The following is a 17,073-nucleotide window of genomic DNA, read 5'->3' as shown; positions in this document are numbered from 1 at the left end:
AAATTTGTTTCTGTATAAAAAATTCTTTGATTTTTAATCTTTCAAATTTTATATTATAGTCAAGGGAATGGTTTTGATGAGTCACCATTTCTTGGACATAATTTTTTTTCTACTCTTTATTACTGTGAATTTTTAATTGAAATTCAAAACAAACTATCAAACATATTACAAAAATTTATTTAAACAAAAACTTATAAGGATATTGCGCTTTTGTATAGAAAATACTACTTATTTTTACTGATCCAAATCTTCCCAAATTCTAAATGGCTTTGAAGTTTCGCCATTTCTCCCCCATCACCAAATCTTTTTATCGTCAATACTTATAAGTTACACATTGCGAATTCGCTTTCAATACTGCGACAAATTTTTTATAAACTAAAAATATTAGTTCGTTTACCGAACTCTTGCGAAATGAGTTTTTATGCCATAACAATTTTATCATGTATCTTTTATGGTTGATGAAAAATTTATGATTTTTAAAGAAAAAAAAAAGTTATTACTTCTGATCAACCTAATAACTTTTTTTGGTTCTTACTAATGTAAACTTTTTTTTTCGTTAATTCTTTTAGCTTGTTTTGTTCATCGACTACGATAAGTAAATTTTTATTTCAAGGCTAACTAATATAAATTTTCTTTATTTATTTTTCAATTCTTTCAGCTAAATTGTATATCAAATATTATTTGTTATAAAATTTACTTGAAATGTATAATCGTCACGATAAAAACTTATTTAAATATTTTTATTTCAGGGCCAACTATATATAAAATAGTTTTATTTGCACAACTTATAGGTCTTATACAAATTTTTACATAAATCATATTTTCATTTGGTAAAATATTCACTTCGTTATATATATTATTTCTTTCTTACATTTTAACTTCTATAATTTATTTGTTTTTGGCTTCTTATATTTTTTGCACGTCACAGTCTTGGTATCCCGCTTGCACCACGCTCCGTAACCCTGAGTTGACTCTCAAAATTTCTTCAATTCTCTTGAAGACCGTACATAGTTTTATATCAACCTCTCCTTTTAATTTTGCTATCAACTTTTCTTCTACTTTTTTATCCTCTAACTCTCTCCACTCTTCTAGCAGCTCTTTTTCCTTCTCCACCCCTTCATATATTCCTTCACATTTCAGTAGGTGTATCAACGTTTCCTCCTCTTTCCCACACCCTCTACAGCTCCAGTCCCTGTACCCTTTTTTGCCCGCTCTTCCCAAATTTCCACTCCTTATCCTCGCCCACATCTCCTTGTCCTCCCCTCTTACATTATCTTTTTTCCAGTAGTTATCTTCTTCTTTCTCTAATCTTATTTTTTTGTTCAATGTATTATACGTTGATTTGTTTATTGCGTCTTCAGCCTCCTTTTACGTTCTCTCTCATTTTCTTAATGCCCTCATTCAGCTTTTCCTCTATTTCCTCTACTCCCGCATCCCTGTAGATCATCTCTATCACCTCCTCGCATTACATTTTTTTTAGCGCAACCTTCACCATTTTCCCCCATTTCGTCGGGCACCTGTTCATAATCCCTCTCATTTCTTCTTTCAGTGCTATCCTTGGCCATCTCTCTTTTTCCATCATCATACAATCCTTCATATATCTTACTGCTCTTTCTTTTAATATTACTTCCATCTTTTCTACTCCCATCTCGTCCCTCCAAATATATTCTGGTGTATCCCTTCTTACTCCTAATGCCATCTTGCAGAGCCTCCTATGCACCCTCTCTATTTCTTCCGACTTTTCCCACCCCCAGACCTCCACTCCGTACAAAGCTACTGTTCTTGCCACAGTGTTCATCAGATACATCCTGTCCCTCATGCTGTTTTTTTTGCTCCTTTTTATCACTCCCCATACTGCATTTGTGGCCTTTTGTGCTTTTTGTGCTAGTTCCTTTTTTTGTTTCCCTGCGCTATTCCTTGTGGTGAAATGGTACCCAAGATATTTAAATTCTTTGACTTCTTCGACCTCACTTCCTTTATACATCCATTTCTTTCCCTTCTTTTTTCTACCTCCATTTCTGCATATTAGAATTTTTGTTTTTTCCACGTTCACCTCCATCTTATTCTCTTCTGTGTATCTTTCCAGCTCTTTCAGCATCCCTCTTAGCTCCTCTTCTGTGTCCGCAACTAGCGCCACATCATCCGCATATTTCATGACATGTATTTGTTGGTTCCCAATCCCTTGTCTTTCCCCTTTTCTTGTTATAAATTCTTTTGTCTGTCTTCTTTTTCCTACTTTCACCTTACAATATGTTCTTTTATATATTTCTCTTATTATTCTGTGCATTCTCCCTCTGGCCCCCTTCCTCCATACCTTTCTCTTCATTTTTGGTCTCCTGACTGTGTCGAACGCCGCTCTAAAGTCTATGAACCCGATGCATAATTTTCCTCCCTTCCTCTTCATTTTGTTGTTTATTAGACTATTCAATACAAATATGTGGTCCCTTGTCCCTCTTTTTTTCCTAAACCCCACCTGACTTTCCCTTAAAATTTTTTCTTTATCTATCCAGTTATTTAGCCTCTCCGTCATCATAGTTGTCAATAACTTGTACCCTGTATTTAGAAGCGAAATTCCCCTGTAATTTTCTGTTCTTTCTTCGTCTCCTGCTTTGTAAATCGGAATTATCACTGCTGTGTCCCATCATTCTGGCATACTTCCTTCGTCCCATATTCTATTTATAATTTCGCCTATCCATTCGATGACATCTGGTGCACTGTTCTTTATAAATTCTGCTGCCATCCCGTCTTTCCCTGGAGCTTTGTGATTCCTGAGCTTTCTTATTGCGGCTTTCACTTCTCTCCTGCTGAAGTTTTTATCGAGCTTCGGCTCCTCTGATCCTTCATTACTACCTTCTCCTTTCCACGGCTCATTTTCTTCTTCTTCCGATTCTTCATTGCCTTCCCCATTCAGCAGATGACTAAAGTGCTTTTCCCATTGTTTTGCTCTTATGCTGTTGCTTGCAGCTCTTTTCTTTCTTCCTCTGAACCTATTTATGGCTTCCCACCATTTTGTCATGTCTTTGGCGTTATTTATCTCCTCACACCTTTCCATCATCCACCTTTCCTTGCTCTCTTTGATTGTTTCCCTATATTTCTTTGTGCTTTCCTTCAGATTTCTTTTTTTTTCTTTGTTATTATCCTTGATGAATTCTTTGAGCTTCTTTCAGCCCCTTTTCTTACTATTTCCTTTATATCCTCCCACTTAAGCTCGTTTTTTTCCTCTACTGCTTCTGTCAGTGCTTCCTGCGTTGCTTCTGCATACTCCTGTATTTTTTCTTTCTTCCAGATCAGCTTATTTGCTCCAATTTCTTCCTGCTCTTCCTCCTCTGACATGCAGCTTCCTTCCTTACTCTCTTCCTCATTTCTCTTTACCTTATATCTCGCCAACACTGGTAGATGATCTGACTCTATTCTTTCCACCACTCTTACCTCTATTTCTTGCTCATCGCCTCTGTCCAGCGTTAGTATTAGGTCAATTACTGATCCTAAACTCTCTTCGTCCCCCCCGACGTAAGTTATTTCCCCACCTTCATCACCTCTTGCTCTATCATTTTATACGCAGAGTCCTAACTCATCACACATCTTTAGTAATTTTTTTCCTTCGCTGTTTACTGTCTTGTCTCTCGATTTTCTTTTTTTCCTCACTCTGCCTTCGTCCTCTCCTGTTACGTTTTCTTCTCCGATTCTCGCATTAAAGTCCCCAATGATCATCACACTTTCGTCCCTGTTTGCACATTCTTCTATCTGCCTTCTTAGCTCCGTTTCTAATTTGCTCATTCCTACATTGTTATACACTGTGATTATACTTTCACTTTCCTTACTTTCTTCCAACATCATTCCGTATTTCCATTCCCTGACTTCCCATTTTAATTTGCAATTTTTTTTTATCCCAATAATATGACCTCCCTTTGCTCTTCCTCTCTGTTTCTCTCTCGTCGCAGGCTTCGCCCACCATTTGAATTCTTTGCTCAGCCTCTCACATGTTATTTCCACCTTATCTTCCATTACCCATGTCTCCACTAGCACAACAATCTCGTTTTCTTCCATCATTGTGGCAGCTTTTTCTACCTCATTCATACCTGCAACATTCCAAAACTATATTTTCCTTCTATTTTCTTGCTCTCTTCCTTTATTTTGGTCCTCTCTCTCCTTGGCCTCTGTGTCTCTTTCTGTACCCACTCTCCACTCCTTTTTCTCATCATTCGCCCACTTTCATAATTCCAATTCTCCTTTTTTTTCATTCCAACACCACCATACCTCCCCAATTTTTATTTTCTTCCCCTCTACTTCTGTTACATTGCCATTACTTTGCTCCCATTTTGCTTTTCTTCTTATCCACCTCTCGACTTCTAACTCTCTACTCGTTTTTTATTCCCCCACCCACACTCCGGTCCCTTTCATAATCTTCCGTCTTCCCAGAATGTCTCTCTTCTCTTTCTCATTTGCACTTTCGATTATTATCTGTCTTCCTTTCTGGAATTTTACTCTCATCGGCTCAATTCTGACTTTCAATCTCCTTTCCATCACCTCCATTACGTCTTCATTTCTTCGGTACATGCCATTTTCATAATATATGTGTATGTTTAACCTTTTTTGCTTACTTTCTTTTAGTTCTTCCTCCAGCTCATTTCCATTAATTTTTTTTGGCTTTTCTTCAATGAGCTTTTCTTTTTCTTGTCTTCTCCATTCTTCATTTGTTTTGTCCTTCTTATCTTGTCTTTTCCTCGCCTCGCTCACGAATCTTTCCACCTCATTTTCCAAGCTCCATTCCCTCATTTCTTGAACATTCCTTTCATTCGCCCACGCGTTTTCTGTTTCCTTCACACTTGATCGCCCTCTTTCCTGCCTTCCTCCACTGTTACTCTTTCCTTGTCTCTTTGTGTCGTGACTCTGACTGTCGTGTTGCTTTCCTTTTTTTTTCCTCGGTTGCTTTTGTCTTATTTGGTATGTTCGTCTTACTTTCTTGCTCCTTTTATATTTTTTCACTTAGCTCTTTAATTACTCTGTCCTTTTCCTTTATGCTTTGTTCTCTTTTACCAATTTCCTTCTCTAATCTTTCTATTTCCTGTCTGTGTCTTCTTTCCTTTTCCACTTGGTCTTCTTTACATTTGCTCCTAATTATTTGGGCCCCTATCTTCGAGGATTCTTGTCTTGTACATGCCTTTATTTCTTCCATTGATTTCATTATCAATTCTTCAACTTTTGTTTTTACCCGCCAATTCCTCTATGTCCGCCAAAACCCGGATTTCTTTTACCTTTTGGTTTCCGCGTCTTTTGCTTTTCCCGTGCCACAGCTTTTCTTTTTTTTTATTATTCACCTTGTTTGGCGTTTCTCACTCCCACCTTTTTTACTATAAACTTACTTGCCTTTTCTTTTTTCTTTTCACTATTTCATTTATTTTTGCACTAGCTACTCTTTTACACGTCTGTACACTTACACAGCTTACAGCGCTCCTTTCAGGGCCAACTAATATTTATTTTTTTTTTTTTTATTCTTTCAGTTAAATCTTATATTAAATAAATTATTGTTTATAGAATTGACTTAAAATTACACTTTTCAGCGCTTCATTGTATTGAAAAATACTTATTTAAATGTTTTCATTTCAGGGCAAACTAATATTTAATTTTTTTATTTTTTCAGCTAGATCATTAACTAATTAAATTGTTACTTATAAAACTGACATCAAATGAAAAATTTAAACTCCCCATTGTAATGATAAAAACTTACCCAATAATTTCTGTTTCAGGGCCAACTAATATTTATTTTTTTATTTTTTTTTTTTTAATTCTTTCAGTCAAATTTTAAACTAAATAAATTATTGTTTATAAAATTTTTATTAAACGGCACTTTTCAGCACCTTGTTAAAAAGTTTAAAACTTGTTTAAAAATTTCCATTTCAGGAATCAACTAACATGAATTGTTTTATTTTTTTTTTTTAATTTTTTCAGTCAGGTCTTACATCAAATAAATTATTCTTAATATAATTGACGTCAAGTGGGACTTCAGCGCCTTATTATTACGACGAAGAGTTTTTCAATCAATCCAATATCAAGGTGAACTGTCATAATTTTTTCTATTTTTATTTTTTGACTTTGATTTTAAGTAAATTATACAAAAAAAAACCATACCCATACGTAAAACCATACCAAATTAAAACCAAACGGCTCTTTTTAGCGCCTGGCTCACATGGAGAAAGTTCTTGAGCTTTTGGGGTCCTGTTCATGCAGGGCCCCCCCCCAAATTTTTTATACGTCTATTCTTTTCAAGTTTCAAATTATACTAAATAAGCAGTCATAAGAAATACAAAATTTTTTTTCCGTACAAATAACATAAAATTTTTTTCTTGCAGAGTATAATTCCCTTAAATAAAATTTCCCAATACCAATAAAACCCATCTTTAATTTTATCCTTTCCCATTGGACTCAACAAATTCATGAAACTTTTTTTTGTTGAATTTTACGGCAATTAGTAAAAAATTTTTTAACCTAGTCTGCAGAATTTTTATCTATCGTCTCTGTACTTAAAGATAAATATATTTATAAACTAAAGTGTAAACTATAATTTAACAAAAATCAAAAAATTGTAATTCTTTGTCAGTCATTTAAAACAATGAAACATTTACTGCGAAAAAATATCGGAGCATTGATGTGAGTTAAATGTTACAGAACTTAAATTATTATCCACGAACGTAAATTATAGTGGCCCTAAAAAGAGCCATTTCCAACTCAAAGTGTAAAACTTCAGTATCCAATTATAAAAAATCTGTACATAGAAATAAAAAGAATTCCTGCCGAAAGACATATTTCGTTTGAGATTTCCTCAAAATAACATGAAAACCAAATTATAAAGTCGTGATGACAACTTTTTTTTCACAACCCGGGATATTTTTCTACTACTTATTGGTTAGCCGATACCGACTCAATCAATATTGTTATTATTTTGCGTTATAAATAATTACTCAAAGCTGTAAAACTATAATACACTCTTGTAAACATTAAACAGTCAATAAAAATACTTAGTTGGAATACTTTTATTTGTTAAAATAAGAGACTAATGGTGAGGCAAAAATAAATATATGCACAACTCGAAATGTATAAAAAATCATAATTTAGTAAATATTAAAATTTGTACTTGTTGTTTAGCTACTTACTAAATAAATATAAATATTGAAAGAGTATGGAAGCAAGGATTGAATTCTTAGGTGTAAACTTGAATTGTTCTTTACGTATGAAAAATTTGGTGGCCCTGAAAAGGGCCGTTTTTAACTTAAGTCAGAACTTAAGTATCTAATTAGAAAGTATCTTCACCTGTACCATGATATATACTTCATCGCTGGCTTCATGTAATATGCCACAGAAGTCGTCTCTGCCACGTCGTCTGATGCAGTTGCCCAAGTGTATGTAGTCATCGTAGGCCTTGAAAGGAGCAGACTGGTCGGTGAGGGTCGTCAGGTTACCGAGCAAGTCAAGGGCGAAACACTGGGCGGTGTATCTCGTCTTGAGGTCCTTGGACTTGGACGGTTGGATGCCCAACGAAAGCCAAAAGTTGTCTTCCCGGTCGTGGCTTAGCTCCATACGGAAACTCCATGTTTCCTGGATGTCTGTCCTCGGATACAGGGATGACTCTGCAACCTCCACAGCTCCTGAATCTGTCGTGTATAGCTTCGTGCTGATTTTAGTCAGCTTAAACGTGTGGCCAGTTGAATTAATGAAATTCATCTTGACGTGTGAAGTTAAAAACTTGAATATTTTGCGTGACGTACAAAGTAAGTTGTCGGTTGGAAATGACCTACAATGAATGTATGACCATTAAGTAACCTCTGACCTTTACCACCTCCACGACTAAATTTCAACGTACTGCATTCTGATTGGCTCGCAGTTACCGACGTGACGATTTTCTCGTAATTACTTTCTATCGGTAAACGCGCACCAATCACAGCAAAGGACATATCCCCTCTACTACTTCTAGCTTTCTTATTGGCTCGCAGGTACCGACACAGTGAGTATTGTTGTTATTTTTCGGCGGTACGTGCGATCCAATAGAATTACCGAATCATCGATCCCTGAAATATTTGCATCAGACAAAATATTTAGCATTGCCAACGATGGAATATCAAAACTTAAGAATATTAAAATATTCCGTTCGCATTTAGTTGATTTTTTAATGGTAGCTGGCTATTGGCTACTTCAACAATTTTACCACACTGTGAATGATATGAATAATTTTATTGATATATTTGTGAAATTTCAGGAGACTTTCGTCTGTTAGAGAGACTCAACTTTCCTTATGACAAGTACACCAAATAATTGTTTGAAAAATTCAAAAATTAATAATAGCTTTTCTATTAATAGCTTTTTCGTAATTCGTCACAAAAAAAAAAAAAATAATATTCCGGTACCGGGAATCGAACCTTTTTTTTTTTTGTTTAAAGTTTCTTTATTTAAATTTACCATGTCATACATAATAGGAATAAATAAACTAAATAACATAAATCCTTAATTTCTAATTGTTTTAAACTTATTAATTGAGATTAACTGGCTGTTGTTGGCAGCGTCTCGGGTCTCTACCATCTTTGTAATTTTATTTACTGCTATTATTAGAGCCACCGAAGGCTCCGGTCACGATAGTCATTTTTTATTTTTTAATTATTTTTTTTCCTATTTAGCTTTTATTAAAACAGGAAAACAGTGGCTAAGTGTGCTCCTGTAGGCAATTCTAGCCTGCTGTCGACTACTACGTTGATCGTTGTTGGTCAAGCGGAAGCTTGGTTGCCGTGAGCAAATGAGGGTTTTGTGCGCCGATTTTAAAAAACTACTTATACACTTTTCTATTGAATGTAAATTCTTTTTTTGAATAAACAGCCACTGTTCGCGTGAACAAATAGCTAGGTCCGTGGTTCGATATAGGGCGAATTGTTATACGGCGCGTACCGGGTTTTCAAACTACCGATATTTTTTATTGCAATAAAATTTATTTTACATAATAATCAGTTTGACTTCAAGTAAAGAGTCTCTATGTTTTTATCTCATTCGAAATTAATCGACTGAAATAATTTATTTATTTTTCCGTCAAGCTTTTGAATTAACAGTAGGGAACTTATGAATTCGAATTAAAGCTTAATTGTAATTTAAACTATAAGAGAAAATAAATTTAAACTGGATAATTATTCTGAACTGGTAGTAAAATTGAGGATAACTTGTGACACTTAAGCAAGAAAAATCTTAAGTGAGTAATTACTTACGCTTAAGCGAATACATATTTATTCCAACTTCAAATTTTGGATGTTAATATTTTTCCAGGGGCTTTGATATTTTATTATTTAGGTTGCATTAAAAAAGTTATAAGAAATAAATAAAGGCAAATAAAATAAATTTAATGTGACTGATGTATTGCCAAAAAAATAATTTTTTAATAAAAATTTTAATGACAAGAAATATATGATTTTTTGAATGGACTGTTTATAAATTTTAATTGGTAAATATCATAAACTTGGTAATTATTTTTTTTATTTCTTATAGTTTTAAAAAAAAATCTATATCTTGTTGCTTATAAATTGAATATTTGTAATTGGAGAATGATTTTGAAGATTCATCATTCGCTTCTTCAAATTTGTTTCTTTATGAAAAATTCTTTGATTTTAAACCTTTCAAATTTTATATTATAGTCAGAGGAATGGTTTTGATGAGTCACCATTTCTTGGACAAAATTTTTTTTCTACTCTTTATTACTGTGAATTTGAAATTGAAATTCAAACCAAACTATCAAACATATTACAAAAATTTATTTAAACAAAAACTTATAAGGATATTGCGCTTGTGTACAGAAAATCCTACTTATTTTTACTGATCCAAATTTTCCCAAATTTAAAATGGTTCTGAAATTACGCCATTTTTCCTTCATCGATACATTTTATAACCGATAATTTTTAGTTAATTGCGAATCTACTTTCAAATATTTAAAAAAAATTTACAGGAACCATACGAGAGGAAATTTTTTTCTCTATAAAAATTTCTCGATTTTTTTAATCTCTGAAATTTTTTAACATTGCTACTTCGATGGTTTTGATGAGTCGCCATTCGTTACGAAAAATTTTTATCTACTTTTTATAATTGCAAATCTTATCTTAGAATTTAAGCCACAGGTTAAAAATGTGACAAAATTTTACCTAAAAAAACTTGTAAGCAACTTGCGTTTCTGTACAGACCCCCGTTAATTTTCGAGACCCAAATCTTCCCAAGTTCTAAATGGCTTTGAAGTTTCGCCATTTCTCCCCCATCACCGAATCTTTTTATCGTCAATACTTGTAAGTTACACATTGCGAATTCGCTTTCAATCCTGCGACAAATTTTTTATAAACTAAAAATATTAGTTCGTTCACCGAACTCTTGCGAAATGGGTTTTTATGCCATAAAAATTTTATCATGTATCTTTTATGGTTGATAAAAAATTTATGATTTTTAAAGAAAAAAAAAAGTTATTACTTCTGATCAACCTAATAACTTTTTTTGGTTCTCACTAATGTAAACTTTTTTTTTCGTTAATTCTTTTAGCTTGTTTTGTTCATCGACTACGATAAGTAAATTTTTATTTCAAGGCTAACTAATATAAATTTTCTTTATTTATTTTTTAATTCTTTCAGCGAAATTGTATATCTAATATTATTTCTTATAAAATTTACTTGAAATGTATAATCGTAACGATAAAAACTTATTTAAATATTTTTATTTCAGGGCCAACTATATATAAAATAGTTTTATTTGCACAACTTATAGGTCGTATACAAATTTTTACATAAATCATATTTTCATTTGGTAAAATATTCACTTCGTTATATATATTATTTCTTTCTTACTTTTTAACTTCTATAATTTATTTGTTTTTGGCTTCTTATATTTTTTGCACGTCACAGTCTTGGTATCCCGCTTGCACCACGCTCCGTAACCCTGAGTTGACTCTCAAAATTTCTTCAATTCTCTTGAAGACCGTACATAGTTTTATATCAACCTCTCCTTTTAATTTCGCTATCATTTTTTCTTCTACTTTTTTATCCTCTAACCCTCTCCACTCTTCTAGCAGCTCTTTTTCCTTCTCCACCCCTTTATATATTCCTTCACATTTTAGTAGGTGTATCAACGTTTCCTCCTCTTTCCTACACCCTCTACAGCTCCAGCCCCTGTACCCTTTTTTGCCCGCTCTTCCCAAATTTCCACACCTTATCCTCGCTCACATCTCCTTGTCCTCCCCTCTTACATTACCTTTTTTCCAGTAGTTATCTTCTTCTTTCTCTAATCTTATTTTTTTGTACAATGTATTATACGTTGATTTGTTTATTGCGTCTTCAGCCTTCTTTTTCACGTTCTCTCTCATTTTCTTAATGCCCTCATTCAGCTTTTCCTCTATTTCCTGTACTCCCGCATCCCTGTAGATCATCTCTATCACCTCCTCGCATTACATTTTTTTTAGCGCAACCTTCACCATTTTCCCCCATTTCGTCGGGCACCTGTTCATAATCCCTCTCATTTCTTCTTTCAGTGCTATCCTTGGCCATCTCTCTTTTTCCATCATCATACAATCCTTCATATATCTTACTGCTCTTTCTTTTAATATTACTTCCATCTTTTCTACTCCCATCTCGTCCCTCCAAATATATTCTGGTGTATCCCTTCTTACTCCTAATGCCATCTTGCAGAGCCTCCTATGCACCCTCTCTATTTCTTCCGACTTTTCCTACCCCCAGACCTCCACTCCGTACAAAGCTACTGTTCTTGCCACAGTGTTTATCAGATACATCCTGTCCCTCATGCTGTTCCTTTTGCTCCTTTTTATCACTCCCCATACTGCATTTGTGGCCTTTTGTGCTTTTTGTGCTAGTTCCTTTTTTTGTTTCTTTGCGCTATTCCTTGTGGTGAAATGGTACCCAAGATATTTAAATTCTTTGACTTCTTCAACCTCACTTCCTTTATACATCCATTTCTTTCCCTTCTTTTTTCTACCTCCATTTCTGCATATTAGAATTTTTGTTTTTTCCACGTTCACCTCCATCTTATTCTCTTCTGTGTATCTTTCCAGCTCTTTCAGCATCCCTCTTAGCTCCTCTTCTGTGTCCGCAACTAGCGCCACATCATCCGCATATTTCGTGACATGTATTCGTTGGTTCCCAATCATTGTCCCTCCTCTCTTCTTCTCTTCCATCGTCTTTTCTAGGTCGTCGATATCTATGCCATATAACGCTCCGCTCATCGCACACCCTTGTCTTTCCCCTTTTCTTGTTATAAATTCTTTTGTCTGTCTTCTTTTTCCTACTTTCACCTTACAATATGTTCTTTTATATATTTCTCTTATTATTCTGTGCATTCTCCCTCTGGCCCCCTTCCTCCATACCTTTCTCTTCATTTTTGGTCTCCTGACTGTGTCGAACGCCGCTCTAAAGTCTATGAACCCGATGCATAATTTTCCTCCCTTCCTCTTCATTTTGTTGTTTATTAGACTATTCAATACAAATATGTGGTCCCTTGTCCCTCTTTTTTTCCTGAACCCCACCTGACTTTCTCTTAAAATTTTTTCTTTATCTATCCAGTTATTTAGCCTCTCCGTCATCATAGTTGTCAATAACTTGTACCCTGTATTTAGAAGCGGAATTCCCTTGTAATTTTCTGTTCTTTCTCCGTCCCCTGCTTTGTAAATCGGAATTATCACTGCTGTGTCCCATCATTCTGGCATACTTCCTTCGTCCCATATTCTATTTATAATTTCACCTATCCATTCAATGACATCTGGTGCACTGTTCTTTATAAATTCTGCTGCCATCCCGTCTTCCCCTGGAGCTTTGTGATTCCCGAGCTTTCTTATTGCGGCTTTCACTTCTCTCCTGCTGAAGTTTTTATCGAGCTTCGGCTCCTCTGATCCTTCATTACTACCTTCTCCTTTCCACGGCTCATTTTCTTCTTCTTCCGATTCTTCATTGCCTTCCCCATTCAGCAGATCACTGAAGTGCTTTTCCCATTGTTTTGCTTTTATGCTGTTGCTTGCAGCTCTTTTCTTTCTTCCTCTGAACCTATTTATGGCTTCCCACCATTTTGTCATGTCTTTGACGTTATTTATCTCCTCACACCTTTCCATCATCCACCTTTCCTTGCTCTCTTTGATTGTTTCCCTATATTTCTTTGTGCTTTCCTTCAGATTTCTTTTTTTTTCTTTGTTATTATCCTTGATGAATTCTTTGAGCTTCTTTCAGCCCCTTTTCTTACTATTTCCTTTATATCCTCCCACTTAAGCTCGTTTTTTTCCTCTACTGCTTCTGTCAGTGCTTCCTGCGTTGCTTCTGCATACTCCTGTATTTTTTCTTTCTTCCAGATCAGCTTATTTGCTCCAATTTCTTCCTGCTCTTCCTCCTCTGACATGCAGCTTCCTTCTTTACTCTCTTCCTCATTTGTCTTTACCTTATATCTCGCCAACACTGGTAGATGATCTGACTTTATTCTTTCCACCACTCTTACCTCTATTTCTTGCTCATCGCCTCTGTCCAGCGTTAGTATTAGGTCAATTACTGATCCTAAACTATCTTCGTCTCCCCCGACGTAAGTTATTTCCCCACCTTCATCACCTCTTGCTCTATCATTTTATACGCAGAGTCCTAACTCATCACACTTCTTTAGTAATTTTTTTCCTTCGCTGTTTACTGTCTTGTCTCTCGATTTTCTTTTTTTCCTCACTCTGCCTTCGTCCTCTCCTGTTACGTTTTCTTCTCCGATTCTCGCATTAAAGTCCCCAATGATCATCACACTTTCGTCCCTGTTTGCACATTCTTCTATCTGCCTTCTTAGCTCCGTTTCTAATTTGCTCATTCCTACATTGTTATACACTGTGATTATACTTTCACTTTCCTTACTTTCTTCCAACATCATTCCGTATTTCCATTCCCTGACTTCCCATTTTAATTTGCAATTTTTTTTTATCCCAATAATATGACCTCCCTTTGCTCTTCCTCTCTGTTTCTCTCTCGTCGCAGGCTTCGCCCACCATTTGAATTCTTTGCTCAGCCTCTCACATGTTATTTCCACCTTATCTTCCATTACCCATGTCTCCACTAGCACAACAATCTCGTTTTCTTCCATCATTGTGGCAGCTTTTTCTACCTCATTCATACCTGCAACATTCCAAAACTATATTTTCCTTCTATTTTCTTGCTCTCTTCCTTTATTTTGGTCCTCTCTCTCCTTGGCCTCTGTGTCTCTTTCTGTACCCACTCTCCACTCCTTTTTCTCATCATTCGCCCACTTTCATAATTCCAATTCTCCTTTTTTTTCATTCCAACACCACCATACCTCACCAATTTTTAACCTTTTTTGCTTCCTGTCTTTTAGTTCTTCCTCCAGCTCATTTCCATTAATTTTTTTTGGCTTTTCTTCAATGAGCTTTTCTTTTTCTTGTCTTCTCCATTCTTCATTTGTTTTGTCCTTCTTATCTTGTCTTTTCCTCGCCTCGCTCACGAATCTTTCCACCTCATTTTCCAAGCTCCATTCCCTCATTTCTTGAACATTCCTTTCATTCGCCCACGCGTTTTCTGTTTCCTTCACTCTTGATCGCCCTCTTTCTTGCCTTCCTCCACTGTTACTCTTTCCTTGTCTCTTTGTGTCGTGACTCTGACTGTCGTGTTGCTTTCCTTTTTTTTTTCCTCGGTTGCTTTTGTCTTATTTGGTATGTTCGTCTTACTTTCTTTCTCCTTTTATATTTTTTCACTTAGCTCTTTAATTACTCTGTCCTTTTCCTTTATGCTTTGTTCTCTTTTACCAATTTCCTTCTCTAATCTTTCTATTTCCTGTCTGTGTCTTCTTTCCTTTTCCACTTGGTCTTCTTTACATTTGCTCCTAATTATTTGGGCCCCTATCTTCGAGGATTCTTGTCTTGTACATGCCTTTATTTCTTCCATTGATTTCATTATCAATTCTTCAACTTTTGTTTTTACCCTGTCTTCTATCTCTGCGATCAATTGCCACATCTTTTCCTCTGAATTTTTTTCACTATCCTTCATTTCCTGCTTTTGGCTCCAATTTGACATTCCAGTCTGCGTTGCTTGTTCTCTTGTCTTTTTTCCCACTTCATCTTTCTGTTTGTCTTTCCTATCATTGATTGTCTCGATTATATCTAACTCTTTCGCCTCTTCATTACTGTCCTTCTCAACTTGCAGACTTCCTCTACTGTTTCTTGCCGGTGTTCTCGCTAGCTGAAATCCGGCTCTGCACCAGTCTGTTCCTACCTCATTTATATTGTCTGTGTTTTCTACCTTTTTTGCTTTTGCCTTTATTATATCCATCTGACTAAACACAAATTTCTCTAACGCTCCATTTTTCATACCGTAGTCTCTTTTACTCGCTGAATTTGTACTTTTGAATTTGCGCGGCCTTCCCCTCCTTCTCTTGGTCATCCCGGCGCTTGCGCCATTCGCTTTACCTCTCTCATGTCTTTCCTCGTCACTTGTCATCTCTTTGTATGTGCTGCCCTCTCGTTCCTCGTCACTTTTTTCCTTCGTCTTGTCTCCCGCCAATTCCTCTATGTCCGCCAAAACCCGGATTGCTTTTACCTTTTGGTTTCCGCGTCTTTTGCTTTTCCCGTGCCACAGCTTTTCTTTTTTTTTATTATTCACCTTGTTTGGCGTTTTTCACTCCCACCTTTTTTACTCTAAACTTACTTGCCTTTTCTTTTTTCTTTTCACTATTTCATTTATTTTTGCACTAGCTACTCTTTTACACGTCTGTACACTTACACAGCTTACAGCGCTCCTTTCAGGGCCAACTAATATTTATTTTTTTTTTTTTTATTCTTTCAGTTAAATCTTATATTAAATAAATTATTGTTTATAGAATTGACTTAAAATTACACTTTTCAGCGCTTCATTGTATTGAAAAATACTTATTTAAATGTTTTCATTTCAGGGCAAACTAATATTTAATTTTTTTATTTTTTCAGCTAGATCATTAACTAATTAAATTGTTACTTATAAAACTGACATCAAATGAAAAATTTAAACTCCCCATTGTAATGATAAAAACTTACCCAATAATTTCTGTTTCAGGGCCAACTAATATTTATTTTTTTATTTTTTTTTTTTTAATTCTTTCAGTCAAATTTTAAACTAAATAAATTATTGTTTATAAAATTTTTATTAAACGGCACTTTTCAGCACCTTGTTAAAAAGTTGAAAACTTGTTTAAAAATTTCCATTTCAGGAATCAACTAACATGAATTGTTTTATTTTTTTTTTTTAATTTTTTCAGTCAGGTCTTACATCAAATAAATTATTCTTAATATAATTGACGTCAAGTGGGACTTCAGCGCCTTATTATTACGACGAAGAGTTTTTCAATCAATCCAATATCAAGGTGAACTGTCATAATTTTTTCTATTTTTATTTTTTGACTTTGATTTTAAGTAAATTATACAAAAAAAAAACCATACCCATACGTAAAACCATACCAAATTAAAACCAAACGGCTCTTTTTAGCGCCTGGCTCACATGGAGAAAGTTCTTGAGCTTTTGGGGTCCTGTTCATGCAGGGCCCCCCCCCCAATTTTTTATACGTCTATTCTTTTCAAGTTTCAAATTATACTAAATAAGCAGTCATAAGAAATACAAAATTTTTTTTCCGTACAAATAACATAAAATTTTTTTCTTGCAGAGTATAATTCCCTTAAATAAAATTTCCCAATACCAATAAAACCCATCTTTAATTTTATCCTTTCCCATTGGACTCAACAAATTCATGAAACTTTTTTTTGTTGAATTTTACGGCAATTAGTAAAAAATTTTTTAACCTAGTCTGTAGAATTTTTATCTATCGTCTCTGTACTTAAAGATAAATATATTTATAAACTAAAGTGTAAACTATAATTTAACAAAAATCAAAAAATTGTAATTCTTTGTCAGTCATTTAAAACAATGAAACATTTACTGCGAAAAAATATCGGAGCATTGATGTGAGTTAAATGTTACAGAACTTAAATTATTATCCACGAACGTAAATTATAGTGGCCCTAAAAAGAGCCATTTCCAACTCAAAGTGTAAAACTTCAGT

The 17,073-nt window shown here is 34.6% G+C and overlaps 3 protein-coding genes across 3 annotated transcripts; all 3 read right to left on the bottom strand.

The window, feature by feature from the left end:
• Positions 1 to 1,465: 1,465 nt before the first annotated feature.
• LOC128668090 (uncharacterized) lies at positions 1,466 to 2,155 on the bottom strand. The gene has a single exon (XM_053740256.1). It carries the CDS (start codon positions 2,153 to 2,155, stop codon positions 1,466 to 1,468), a length of 690 nt encoding a protein of 229 aa, XP_053596231.1.
• A 9,573-nt stretch (positions 2,156 to 11,728) lies between these two features.
• On the bottom strand, positions 11,729 to 12,241 carry LOC128668089 (uncharacterized). The gene has a single exon (XM_053740255.1). The coding sequence runs from the start codon at positions 12,239 to 12,241 to the stop codon at positions 11,729 to 11,731; it is 513 nt and encodes a 170-aa protein (XP_053596230.1).
• Positions 12,242 to 13,176: 935 nt separating this feature from the next.
• On the bottom strand, positions 13,177 to 14,529 carry LOC128668088 (golgin subfamily A member 6-like protein 22). Its single transcript, XM_053740254.1, has 3 exons — positions 14,331 to 14,529; positions 13,640 to 14,147; positions 13,177 to 13,519 (listed from the first exon to the last, which is right to left on the bottom strand). The coding sequence occupies exons 1-3, from the start codon at positions 14,527 to 14,529 to the stop codon at positions 13,177 to 13,179; spliced, it is 1,050 nt and encodes a 349-aa protein (XP_053596229.1).
• Between the last annotated feature and the right edge of the window lie 2,544 nt (positions 14,530 to 17,073).

The sequence above is a fragment of the Microplitis demolitor genome, chromosome 6 (assembly GCF_026212275.2).
Source record: "Microplitis demolitor isolate Queensland-Clemson2020A chromosome 6, iyMicDemo2.1a, whole genome shotgun sequence".
Taxonomy (NCBI): domain Eukaryota; kingdom Metazoa; phylum Arthropoda; class Insecta; order Hymenoptera; family Braconidae; genus Microplitis; species Microplitis demolitor.
The sequence above is the reverse complement of the archived record's forward strand: the minus strand, read 5'-3'. Positions and strand labels throughout refer to the sequence as shown.

What these genes read in the sequence shown, in the direction of transcription:
- LOC128668089 (XM_053740255.1), bottom strand. Translation starts at nt 12,241, where the DNA reads ATGAGCGGAGCGTTATATGGCATAGATATCGACGACCTAGAAAAGACG.
- LOC128668090 (XM_053740256.1), bottom strand. Translation starts at nt 2,155, where the DNA reads ATGAAATATGCGGATGATGTGGCGCTAGTTGCGGACACAGAAGAGGAG.
- LOC128668088 (XM_053740254.1), bottom strand. Translation starts at nt 14,529, where the DNA reads ATGAGGGAATGGAGCTTGGAAAATGAGGTGGAAAGATTCGTGAGCGAG. An exon ending in GCAAAAAAGGTTAAAAATTG is followed by an intron (nt 14,148 to 14,330) that starts GTGAGGTATGGT and finishes GGAATGTTGCAG; the next exon opens with GTATGAATGAGGTAGAAAAA. An exon ending in TTACTAAAGAAGTGTGATGA is followed by an intron (nt 13,520 to 13,639) that starts GTTAGGACTCTG and finishes AACGCTGGACAG; the next exon opens with AGGCGATGAGCAAGAAATAG.